This window comes from Coregonus clupeaformis, chromosome 25 (genome assembly GCF_020615455.1).
Source record: "Coregonus clupeaformis isolate EN_2021a chromosome 25, ASM2061545v1, whole genome shotgun sequence".
Lineage (NCBI taxonomy): Eukaryota > Metazoa > Chordata > Actinopteri > Salmoniformes > Salmonidae > Coregonus > Coregonus clupeaformis.
In genome coordinates, this window is record NC_059216.1 from 30,819,142 (window position 1) to 30,832,764 (window position 13,623).

The 13,623-nt window shown below is 43.8% G+C and overlaps 1 protein-coding gene across 4 annotated transcripts in view; it reads right to left on the minus strand.

Annotated features, from left to right (window-relative positions):
• Positions 1-1,769: 1,769 nt before the first annotated feature.
• mipol1 (mirror-image polydactyly 1) overlaps positions 1,770-13,623 on the minus strand; it is a 92,181-nt gene continuing 80,327 nt past the window's right edge. For all 4 annotated transcript variants that reach the window (XM_041848091.2, XM_041848089.2, XM_041848088.2 and 1 more), the window contains 2 exons: positions 8,170-8,424; positions 1,770-2,743 (listed from right to left, as the gene is read on the minus strand). In XM_041848091.2, the coding sequence (XP_041704025.1) occupies positions 2,677-2,743; positions 8,170-8,424 (322 nt within the window). In that variant the 3' untranslated portion in view covers positions 1,770-2,676. The remainder of the gene's footprint in view (positions 2,744-8,169; positions 8,425-13,623) is intronic.

Here is a 13,623-nt window from a genome sequence, read left to right on the forward strand (position 1 = left end):
TTTGTGCAAGTGTGAGTAATCTGTTGTGTTATGCCATCACATGTTATATATCACTATGGCCAGTGACATGTCTTGTGAAAGACTCATCCATGGCCATGGAATACTAGAATGGACATGAACCTTCTTATGATGGGATAAAGGTCAGCCATTTTGGTCAGGGAGTTGTTAAACCATGCCATGTTTGCCAGTGCTGGGATAAGATAGTGTGAAATAATGAATTTGAAGTATGTATCTGCACTGCATGTTTGTTAGCTAGCTAGGTAGCCAGTTTAAGAGGAATGATTCCATTCATTTTTCTAATTAACTGCCAATATGCCAACATTCCATTCAAACAATGCAGTCAATCCACAGCCATACACTGGCAGAAATCAGTTAATGATAGGACTTAAACAAGTTGTAAATGCAACAAGTACTGATATTTTATCATATAATAGCACTCACAGCTTTCCAGGAAAACAAAAATTCCAATTAGACTGGTTTGGATTTCTCCCTGACCAATTTGGCTGCCATTTTCACGCCGTTCTGGAACTTTGAGGGTTTATGACATAGCCCCTCTAGTAATTTAATAGGATCTCTATGCATATGGTCTTGTGTTAATTAAGAACTGTTGTCTAAATCAGTGGTTCTCAATTCTCTCCTCAGGGACCCCCAGCTGTTCCAGAGGTAGCACACCTGATTCAACTAGTCAGATAAAACAATAATAACACCTATGGAATTTTAACAGTATAATACGGCTGACCAGAATAACAAATCCTGTAAAAAACACTTCTCATTCTCCATAAAGGTTCTATAAAGAACCATACAAAAGGGTGTTATATAGCCCCAAAAAGGGTTGTAACCATAGCGGAACCCTTTTTTGGTGCGATACAGGACCCTTTTTGTAATGGTTCTTTATAGCACCAAAAAGGGATCCACTATGGTTACAAGCCAAATAACCCTTATGTGGCACTATATGAATCATTTGTTTTTAGTGTGCAATGCCTTTGTCAAATTCTGGCCAGTGTGCAATAGCCAAAATAACAGTGCCACGGGACAAAATACAAATGTATTAAAATTAAGAGATTTAAAGCTCTGCTTAAAATGTAATTCTATAAAACCCAGCTAGAGGTTCAAGTTCCATGAAATTGATATTTTACATTTTAAAATTTTAGTCATTTAGCAGACGCTCTTATCCAGAGCGACTTACAATTAGTGAGTGCATACATTTTCATACTGGCCCCCCGTGGGAAATGAACCCACAACCCTGGCGTTGCAAGCGCCATGCTCTACCAACTGAGCTACACAGGGCCCCTTATGCATTGATTATTGGAGTTAACAAAATAAACCCTTCACTCTATAATTTGACCTACTTTGAATACTTCTAAAAAGTTAATATTGCTTCATGAAACCTTTAGTCAGTGAGAGAACAAATAATACAGTTGTGTAATTTAGAGAATTGTCATATGGATCTTACAAAATGAATATCAGAGGTAGTGGGTTAATTTCTTTCCTCTTTAAAGACCTGTTCCAAATTAGCACACTTTGAGAGCTGAACCTTAGATAAACAGAAGTGTTAAAACAGACAGTTTTATCTTCAATCAGAAGTCGATATCAATCCATAGGGATATAATGGTCGTGACTGAGTTGAAAAAGTACTTTATAAAAATTAAGAAAAAAAAGTCCTGAAAATAAAACAACATATTTGGTGGCCACTAATAATGTCACACATTTTGTCTTTGAGTAGAGTAAATAGTGTTTAGTTATCAGAATAATAAAGATGTTTATTTTTATCAGTTGTTTATATGTTTTATTTCATACAATACGCACACCATAAAATGTCTATTAACTATTACAGCAATACTGACTTTATAATACAAGAGGCAAAAATCCCAGAAGTTGATAGGTGATGTTCTTCAAATCACAAATTCCATTAACGATTTGATTTGAGCGCATCATGGAGTTGACCAAATACATCACATGTTATTTGGCCCAAGGCAGCATCAATGCCGAATCCAGGCAACACCAACAACCTTTACAATACAGCACTAACCTTTTCAATGAAATACTGTATATGTCAGGACACTGTATTGATCTGGGATATCAAAGAGAATACATTTTTGATCAATAAGTCAGGCAGCAAGGCACACAGGCATTTCCCTTGTAACAGAGAGATAGATAGGCAGCAACACAAACATCAATACAGAAATTAGTTGATGACCCAAAATTTGTTTACATGATTTTCAGTAAGGTAAAATGTAGAGTTTAAGAAAGAAAGAGAGAGAAAGAGAGTGGGAAGCAACAAACCAACAACCCAAGTGGTTAAACATTTACAATTCAGTTTGAGCCCAGCCTGGAATGAGGCTTTGGAGTGCTGCACTTCTAACAACTGTTTGCCCAGTTAAAGCTTGGGTGTGTTTACACAGAGTTAAACACAACAGCCTGGGTCTGGGAAGGCAGGGAGGCAGCCTGGTCACCAGATGTGGCCGTTCGACTGGACGGTCGGTCAGGCTGCTCCAGTTCGGACAGAGCAGACAGGGGTTGCATCGCAAATGGCACCCTATTCCCTTTACTACTTGTGGCCTATAGGGATATAGGGAACTGGTCAAAAGTAGTGCACTATATAGGGAATAGGGTGCCATTTAGGACGGAGCCAGGAACTGAGTGGACTGACTGTTGCTTCCCCAGGCGTCGTCTCAGTCAGATGACCGTCCGGACACTGCCTGTCCCCACCTTCTTCCTCAGCACCTCCACCAGCCGCTCCAACCTGCATGGTGACAAAGAGAATAACATTAATTAGAATACATGGGTTTTATATAATGCTTTTTGAATGACCCAAAGACGCGTGAGGGGGAGGAACCCCAAAGATAGGGATGGGGAGGAAGAGGGGGAGACAGGGGAGGAAGGGAGGAGGGGAGAGAGGGGAAGAGGGGGTGGGAGAAAGGGGAAGAGGGAGACAAAGGGAGGTAGAGGGGGAGACAGGGAGAACGGGATGAAGAGAGGGTGTGAGGAATGAATGCACCTCTCCTGGTGCGGTGGTGCCCAGGACACTAACACAAGGATACACTTGTTACAGGGCAGGATGTAGACGCTTCTTTAAGTGGTAGTCAGACCAAACCAAACCCACTGTACAAATTATCTTCACTCTCCCGCTTCTCCTCTCTCTCTCCCTCTCTCCGTTTCTCTCTAAGTTGACAGGATCTAGTGTTTTTCCTGGCAGAGGGGCAGGACAATAATGGTGTCCTTATGGCTGAAAAGAAAAGCTAATGATTCCCTGACAGGATGAAAATAACTGAATTGACGGGCGGGCAAGAGAGAGGAGAGGAATGCTTTTGGAGCGAGAGGCTGGGTGAGAGATGGAGGAAACAGCACATAGCTTTTTTGGCTCTCTAGAAACAAGACATGTGAAGCTGGCCAAAACATGCACAGTCATCACACATTCTAATTTGAACCTATCCAGACTATTATGGGTCTGAAATACGGATGTGATATTAACAGGTTTATGGGCAGGTTGTACAATAAACACATTGATGGAATTGTTTTCTTCCTGAGTCAATAATAATATTCCTAGCTATTTAGTTAAAAAGCATCCAACTGGAACGATGTTAAGGTGAAAGATGTTGGGAAATTGGCTTTGAGTAAAGAATATTTGGTGTATTTTCAAATAGGAACATTTCACAGGACTTGAGAGGTTATTATCTCATTCAATGATAATATAATTCTATGGTTATAATATCACAGAAGGGAATCAGATTAAGCCAAATGAAATGGGATCTTCAGAAGCACCACTGATAGGTGAAGAGCATGGTACCAAATAGGAGGAAATGAACTAGAGTACAAGTAGTACAAATGGCCTTTCAGCACATACTGACTCGTGAACAAATGTTCTAATAATAATTGATGAAGCAATGGAAGTTTTCTTCCAAGTGCAAACATTCTTCTTCTGTAGAATTCAAAACTTTGGGAGCACTTAGATAGGGAAAATCTCCCACCGTGAATGAAATTAGAATAGAAAGCCGTGAGTGAACCCCAGAATACAGCAGGCTTTTTGTTATAGAGTGAGGATTTAAGCTCTTTCCATGAAAATCTTTTCCCCCGTCCTCACCGTGACATCACTGATATGGAAATAATAAATTTGACACAAGTGGAAAGGCTACACTGCTCCTGTATTGTAATAGTTGTAAAAAAATATTTTCACTTTGATTTTCAGATATACCATATCAAAAATCACAAGATACATCTTTAGTCATTGTAGGTATTAAACAACTAACTAATCATGTGCAGGCTATTATATCAAAGTTACCTTTTAAATGTAAACTTGACATAAGGTGGGGGAGTTGATGGTGATAAAGTATTCTTAAATTCCTGATACTGTGCATGTGCCACACACACACACACACACACACACACATAAATAACAAACACTTTTACACAAGGAGGTACCAGGAAGAAAGATACATCTTTGATCTTTTCGAGGGAGTGAAACATGGTCCACAGATTATTTTCCCTCAGTAGCCCAGTTGTAATGATCTGAAAAGAGCCCGAGGGTGCGTCAAATTCATCTCTCCTTTCTCCCGAAGTGTGCACTTGTTCACTTCCCTTCATGGATTTGAAAGGAGATGACTGGTATATGGAAACTCCCTCTAGCTCATACAAACACCAATCCAACGCTTTTCTATTTGTGGGGAGTAGTGAACGAGTGCACACTCCAGCAGGAAGGAGAGATTATTGGGACGCAACCAGAGAATTACGCTGCCTGCGAGGCTGTCTAAGCTGTGACCTGCCAGTTTGCCTGCCCAGGGTTTCTACCAACTAGCTGGTAATCAGGCAGCATCTGGGAGTGGTCTGACCCAGGTATTGTCTGTCCGGAAGTTACTCTCCATCTGTTTTTCTCAACATGGCGAGTCATCATCACCACAAACCTGGCTGTGTTTATTTATGCATGGTGAGGATGACATGGCGGCAAGGGCTGTGTGTAACATCAGCTTGTTGTGGAGGAGAGATCAACATATTAGCAGTGGGGAGAGAAAATAAGGCCAAGAGGATTGCTAATGTTTAGGAAAGGTCCAAGTCACAAAGGCCATGCAAACACTCCAGCCACTGAATGTACAGGCCATGCACACAGGCCAACACACACTGACACACATAGGCAAACATGGCTCACCTAACTAGTTCACATGTACACGAGGCAAAACATCTCTTCCCCCTCTCAAACACACACACACACACACACAGACCTTGTCCCCCTTGTGTGTAAATGGTGAAGCCCCTTGTTGCATTTTTAAATATATGCATTAGCCTCTCTGTCACGTTTAGACAGTTCCAGCTAGTGCGTGTGTCTGTCCAAGGTGTACTGGTGGGGATTTGGAACAACACTGTTTACCAAGGGTGGCCAGTAAACCCAAACACACACGCCAGGGAGCAGCCAGAGAAAACATAAATCCTGATTAAGAATTCAGTGTCGCAAAACCAACAATTATAGCTGGAATAAGACGGAGTAAACACGCAGCTCCTCGCATTCATTCTAAACAACACCGAATAAGAATCTTTCTGCAGTAAAGCAGTAAAATATAGCTACCACTGTTTCAGCAGAGTGTGCACTGTACTGGATGGAGGGATGGATGGTGCACTTCTTAGTGTTTATCGGGGTTTTAAAGAGGAGCTCAGAAAGTGTTTAAAATATACTTATACATATACAGTATATAATCAATACAGTTACAAATGACATCGAAAATGCCATTTACAACATTTACAACCATGAATCATAAGAAAGTTACGTAACAACAACTCATCATAATATGTTTACAGAGGGAGGTACTTTCCTGAGGACTGGGTATACAGTGCATTCGGTAAGTATTCAGACCCCTTGACTTTTTCCACATTTTGTTACGTTACAGCCTTATTCTAAAATTGATAAAATTGTTTTTTTCATCAGTCTACACACAATACCCCATAATGACAAAGCAAAAACAGGTTTTTAGACATTTTAGCAAATTCATAAAATTAAAAAAAGAAATGGAAATATCACATTTACATAAGACCCTTTACTCAGTACTTTGTTGAAGCACCTTTGGCAGCGATTACAGCCTCTAGTCTTCTTGGGTATGACTCTACAAGCTTGGCACACCTGTATTTGGGGAGTTTCTCCCATTCTTCTCTGCAGATCCTCTCAAGCTCTGTCAGGTTGGATGGGGAGCGTCACTGCACATCTATTTTCAGGTCTCTCCAGAGATGTTAGATCGGGTTCAGGTCCGGGCTCTGGCTGGGTCACTCAAGGACATTCAGAGACTTGTCCCGAAGCCACTCCTGCTTTGTCTTGGCTGTGTGCTTCGGGTCGTTGTCCTGTTGGAAGGTGAACCTTCACCCCAGTCTGATGTCCTGAGCACTCTGGAGCAGGTTTTCATCAAGGATCTCTCTGTACTTTGCTCCGTTCATCTTTCCCTTGATCCTGACTAGTCTCCCAGTCCCTGCCGCTGAAAAACATGTGTTTTCGCTTTGTCATTATGGGGTATTGTGTGTCGATTGATGAGGATTTGTATTTATTTAATTGATTTTAGAATAAGGACGTAACGTAACAAAATGTGGTAAAAGTCAAGGGGTCTGAATACTTTCCGAATACACTGTAGAGCAGCAAAGGGTCTGGGATATGATGATGATGATAGCGGGAGAGAAAGACAGCAGTAAGCAGCGTGTCTTTTACTAGCAGGCCAGGACAACCTCCACCTCCTGATGAAAAGGGTCTTTGTGTCCTTTCGTCTCCTCCATGGCCAATATTTGATTCAGCAGGCAGCTTCAGATAGGTCATTAGACATTCGGCTCAGCCCCTCCATCAATGGAACTGCAGGACCGTCAGCCCCGTCAGCCCCGTCAGCCCCCGGCACTCAGGTGCCACATTCTGGGCCGCCTCTCCGTTTCCTCTGGCAAGCCGTGTGCTCTGGGGGGTGATGAGGGGGGAAACTCGGCTCCCCCTGCATTCTTCTCACCGCCGTGCGACGGGGCCCGCGTCAGAGCTGCTTCCCACGGACTCCTACACCACCACAAACCAAATGGTACCCTATTTCCCTACATAGTGAGCTACTTTCGACTAGAGCCCTAGAGCACTATAGAGAATAGGGTGCCATCTGGGACGCATCCCAGCAGGACCAGGGCCATCCATCTGGGGGTCAGTTAACGGTCGAGTGTGACTGTCTTCAGATGCTCCTGCTGCTGTTGCTCCTCCTGGCACTGGGCTGCCATCTCTGCCCACCCTCTACACCTTGACACATCCAACAGCCTTGACAGGCCTCTTTCTGGGAAAGGATCAGACCATGCTCTGAAACTGTCAACACTACCTTATAAACGTCATAAAAGTGCAAAACATCAGTAACTGCACTAGTTCAGTGCACGCAAAGTACTTGCTAGCTGCAGTTTTGCAAACTATTCCCAGTCTGCACACTGCAAGAGCAGTTGAGCCAGAGGACTGAAAATGTTGCCTTCATACGGGAAGTGTGCGTTCGTTTTTACATTTAGAGTGAAGGTTGTAGAAGACGCTGTGTGATCTTCCAGTATAATGGAGGCCCTCCAGTGAGGATCGTTTAAATACAATACCAACCAGAATCCCCTCTTTTCTCCCTCCCAATCCGAGGGGTGTGGGGGGAAGCCTTTCAGCTTTTCCAGTGCTGAGAACTGTCACCCCCCCTCCATCACCACCCCCCAACCCCCCTGTTAATTCACCAGGCAAATAGATGAGCGGGGCGACTGCTGTTTGTTTAGCGGCTAGCCCCAGTGTGACTGTGGGAGGATGGGAGGGTGCAGGAGCAACAGAGATCAGGCTGGGACTGAGGAGAGAAGGCCTCCCAGACAACCAGCAACCAACCATCCATCAGCATGGACACCACTAGCACAAGTCAATATGGTGGGGGAGGGGTGCAGCAGGAGTCATGGGGGGGGCGAGAAGGTTTTGGGGATGGGCAGGGTGGGGAATCTGTTGCAGGGGCTACGGAGGAGCATGCGTTTACCAAATTCTTGCCATGGGGCAACAAGGCGGGGGTTAAGAGCGTGTCTATATTAAGTGAAACAAAATTGCCGCTGGTGGATTTGATCCTTCATTTTAGGAGGTTGAGAAAGTAGACTTGTTATAGTAGCAGTTTTTCATGGGCTAGTCATTAGTGAGGGGCCTGTAAAACCAGAGTTGTACTCTAGTTAGCTACTCACTTCTGTACTTTCTCGTTGGCCTCCCTTGCTGCCTCCTGGGAGTGTTGTAGCTGGGCCTGGGTGTTCTGGTGCTCCGAGGCCATTCTCTGGAGCTGAGCCAGGAGGGGCTGCTGCTGGGGGGGACTGGCCAGACCAGAGGGGGCTTCCCTGGGCTGGAGGGGCTTGGTCTGGAGGGTCTGGGATGGAGAGCTGAGAGATGAGGCCCCCTGCCCTCTTTGACTGGTGGTCCCTGCCTCACACTGGGCTTGGTGCAGGCTGTAGGGAGAGATAAGATGAATTACATGAGATTATACTTAATTGAATTTTCCCTTGCATCACAATAATCCATCATCACACAGATACAAAAATGTATCGGGCGTGAAAAAGCTACACAGTAAAACGATGACTGTCAACACATCACCCGCATCATACCGGTCCTTCAGGAAGCTACAGGATGTCAGCTAACAACAATAGTGTTAGGATTGTTAACAAGGCACTTGACACATTGATATGATCTTTTGGCTTTGAATTGGGTGGGAGGAAAATATTTGTACATACTGGGTCGACTGAACAGCAAAGAGGTATAGCACAACTACTGAAAACAACCTCAAGTACAACAAGTACAGCATAGGTTGTAGAAAAAATAAGTATGGAAGCTCTGCAAGGATACAATAGTAGATCTTGTAGATTGAAAGTGCAGTACAGGGGTGATGCACTAAACAGGCTTCCAACCAACAAGTCTCTTCTACTCTCCAGTTTTGACTTTGCAGTCAGAGTGCAGCTGGCCACATTTCTAACACAAACAGACAGAAACTTGACCTTAACCAATGAAAGCATGCCTGCAGTTTAACTTACAGTAGGGAACGTTATTCTGTATCAACACCCCATGGCAAAGAGACAAGTTTAATATTCAAATGCTATGTCACTATATGAGACAATATCTGGAGGCAATAATGCAGCAGAATGTCAGTGGAATATATTACCGTACATTACTGACGGGACTGACTGACTGAAAGCATCAAACCAGTGTGACTGAGAGCATCAAACTGATTGAGACATAGGAGCTCAAGGTGAAAGCAGACAGGTGTTTTCCAATGAGATGCAAGAGAGAGAATCTCTCAAATAAAGCTAGAGAGAGAAAGCAGCTCTCAAAAAGAGAAAGATTGAGGTACTGTAAACACTACATTGGTGTGGGTATATTATCAATAGAGCTTGGTAGGGTAGTGTAGGGTACTCTTCACCTTAGTAAAGGGCTGAAAAACCCCATTATCTATTGGGGAGGAGAGGAAACCAAAACATTACCCATTGACCCCAACTCTGAATATGAATGCATCCCAAATGGCACCCTATTTGGGATGCATACATAGTCAGAGTTGAGGACAATGGGATAAAAGTAGTGCACTATATAGGTAACAGGGTGCCATTTGGGACACAACCTATTCCAGCTTCATTACTCTATTCTTGACTCTATTACAGTACAGGAACTATGGAACAATACCTTTGCCCTTCCCCAGTTTTCAGTTATTAACCCAAACCAATTCCAAGGCATATTTTTGGACAGTCACACAAGAATGTGTCCAACCAATTGAAAAACATATATTTACAAAATATGTCTCACTGGCAATATGATAAAAAATGAGATTGTGTCATGAGGAGTTCTCTCTCTCTCCACAGACCAATATATGATCCTTAATTTAGCCCTCAGCATGAGTTTCAAGTCACTGTTATTGACGCACAGAGATAAAATAGAAGATCATTGAACAATCTGATGAAGGCCATTGGATGACACAATCCTTGGCTTGCAATATAACTAAGTATGAAATAACCCCAGGGCATTCCCTTTCTATAACTGAAAGATTTACAGTATATTTTCCATATTTTGCTTGATAAAACCCCCCACTGTACCTCAGCAGAGTTAAATATCAATAACATAAAAACAAGACCATTCATTGAAGGGGCTGGTAACTAGCTAGGTCAAGGCTCTCCAACCCTGTTCCTGGAGAGCTACCCACCTGTAGGTTTTCACTCCAACCCCAGATGTAGCTAACCTGATTCAGTTTATCAACCAGCTAATTATTAGAACCAGGTGCGCTAGATTGGGGTTGGAGCGAAAACCTACAGGACGGTAGCTCTCCAGGAACAGGGTTGGAGAGCCCTGAGCTAAGTAAGATAGCAATACCTTTTCTATCCTCCATTAGCTCTATGAGCGACATTATAGTCAGTTGTCCACTGACGGCTGACAACCTCATCTAGATTAATGACCAGAGGTCTCTGCCGCCATTCCAGGTAGGCGTGTGGACATAGCTTTAAAATCATATCAGTCATTCTGGCCTGTAATGAGTTTCAGAGGGGGAAGATGAAGCTCCTGTTTAATGCTTCCTCTTGTTTTTCAGAGCTGAGGGTAATCAATTCAGATGTGCTATTGATAGCTATGGGAAGTGATGTAAAGTTTGTGTGCTTTGTTTAATTAAATGTAAACATATTGGGTCTGAAGGTCCGATGACTGTGACAAACAAAGGCAGGGCAGAGGACGTTCACTATGGATTATCTTATCTGACCCTGGCTACTGCGCCTTGACCCCCCCCCCCGCTACACTATACCCCTCCTTTTACAACAGACATGGAAACCAATCAACAGGAGAGAGAGACATTGTCCGCAAACTGTTCAAATTCATTTCCTGGGAGAGCGAGAGAGCGAACGAAGCAAGGAGAGAGAGATGATGAGAGATAGAGGGGGAGATTCTGAATTGGGCAAAAGGCCGTCCTCTTCTCGACGACTCTGTGACCCGGAAACCGATAAGTGGTCGAGTGACAGAAGAGAGTGTAAATTCGTTAGTAGGCGAACGAAGGAGTCTGCTCCCCTCCTTAATTACCTAGTTCGGCAGAGGATGCACAAGAGTATCCTCCCGCAGAAGTGTTTTAAAATCCGCCAGACCACCTTTGAATCAGCTGTTGTTTTCTCGAAGGAGAAAAGCATGCACACATTTAAAAACAATATACTACTTATCATTGTATCTATAAAATGTATTGCACAACTAGCTACATTTGTTTTGATGACTTTACACATTTCTTTTGGGATTCCATCCCTGTAAACGTAATTTGCCTGATGACACGTGAGTGGAGAAGGAGTCTAAATGTATTCAAGCCCATTTTTTTCCACCTTTCCTCTCCTCCTCTCCTCCATTACCTTTGCCCTTTTCCAGGCGAGGAGAGGACGGAGGAGAGGAGGCGAGCAAAACCAATTGAGATTCTCCCAGGGAGCGACAGAGAGCTATCTATTGAGAGACCACAAACCAGATGAGAAGTCATTTGAAGTTGTGTTTCTAGCTGAAGTCTGCTACTGTGATCATATTAAAGTAAAATTTGGGGATTTTAGCACCAATTTTAATAGTGCTGACAACTTCCATGGGAAGTGCTCCTTGGAACAACAACAAAAGCACAAGGCCATGCATGTACTGTACTGTTAGAGCTGATCACGTTCCATTCATGAGGACGAGTGTCCGTTTAATCTAGCTGGGAAGCTCCCGTTGTACTGATCTGATCACGTTTCATCCAAATACCTAGCTGGAGTGAGAAATAGGCCTAGTAAGCTCCCATGACTATCTTGTCATGAAGTACAGTATTTACAATAAGTGACGCTCTGCTCCAGATTCCTCATTCTTATCTTCCCACCTGCTCCTGTGCGTCTGTGCGTCTATCTATAGAATGTTTATGACTATCCATTCTGTGTTTCTGAACATGGTGGCTTTCTGCTCCAGTTTCTGCCAGTGACCTACAGAACAGTCTGCAATGCAAAACAGTTAACCATTAACTCCCCTAACCTGATAACAAAGCACAGACGCTAGAGCTCAACAAACCTGCCCTCCAATTCTAGAGATGGGCTGTGTCACAAATGGCACCCTATTCCCTATATAGGCCCTGGTCAAAAGTAGTGCACTATATAAGGGTTTAGGGTACCATTTTGGGACGTATGTATGGTTAATGGTTAGTGTGGAGGAGGATTGTTAGGGGCTGGGTATGTAAAATACCCTTTAATAGAGACTCTAAACAAATAAACCACAAGGTCAGCAGAGACAGCCTGGTCACAGACCTCTCCTGTTACCAGACAGGTACACCAAGTTACATACTGGACAGGATAACATTTGGTTACTACCTACCTTGGCACCTTTGAGAGGCAGCCAGGTCACCTCACCTTTTACGACACATGTACAGTGTCCCAAGCCAAAGCACATTTACTGGGGAGGACAGCCACTTACAGTACATTGGCTCTAGACTGGTCCCAGATCTGTTTATGCTGTATAGCCAACCCCTATGGTCGTTGTCATGTTTGGTATGACAATATATTAAAGACCATAGCAGTTGGCAAGACAGCACAAACAGATCTTGGACCAGGATACCTTGGCTCCTACTACCATATAAATAAATCACAGTGAGACACTCTCAGCACTGGGAGGAGTGTCCACGCTGTTTATACTGGCTTGTCCCTAAATCACTGGTTTCTATCACCTGCCTATGATGTAGGAACACAAACCAATTTGGGCTTTGGGGTTTGGGGGTTCGGGGGTCTGCAGGGGTGCTGCTGTGCGTTTTGAATTACTTCCTCCGTTTCTATCTCGATGGAGTTTAGCTTGCTGTGAGGGCTCCCAGACAATCCGCCAAATGTATTGGGCAGCACAGATTGAAAAGGCAGGGCTAACCCTGAGTCTGAGGCACTGGTTAACTTTTCCTTGTTGTTGCTCAGTCAGGATTGATGGTGACGTATGTTATGTATCACTTTAAAATGAACCTAAAATGTCCCATGAAAGTGAAGAGGAAATTCAGCAACTCTTGAGGGACAGTGGAAGTTGATAAAAATGCTTCTTTATTGTTAAAGCCAATGCGTAGCCTTCATCAGGGTTTTGTGTAATCACTGTGTAGATATGAAAGTATGCAGTAAGGCCCCAGTATGAAACTCCAGGCAGCCTGTCTTGTTTCCGTCTGCTAGCCTAGCTAATGACTATCGAGTTTTTAGGTGTTAAAGTGCGACCCACTCAGCCTCAGTGATAATCAGCCTTCCCCAGGGAGCCGTCTGTCCGTCCGGACGGAGCAGAGATGGAGTGTTAATACGTGTCTTGCTTGGGCTGACTGACTCCCTCCAGCAGCCTTGGGTTGAGTCCCAAATGGCACCCTATTTCTCTATATAGTGCACTACTTTTGAACAGGGCTCATAGGTCTCTGGTTAAAAGTAGTGCACTGTGTAGGTAATAGGATGCAATTTAGGACACATTTGGGACGCAGCCCTGGTCTGGCTGGGTCTCAAACAAAGCACCGGCCGTCGCCCCTCTCCCTCAGCCCACCCGCCGCAGTCCCTCCAACAACGTCAACCCTTTAAAACAACTGGCCCCCGTCGGCTACTACATCTAGTACATTTCTCTCTATTTTTGCTTTTAATCAACAGGGGTTTCTCTGAACATGGAACCCCATAATGTGAGTCTGT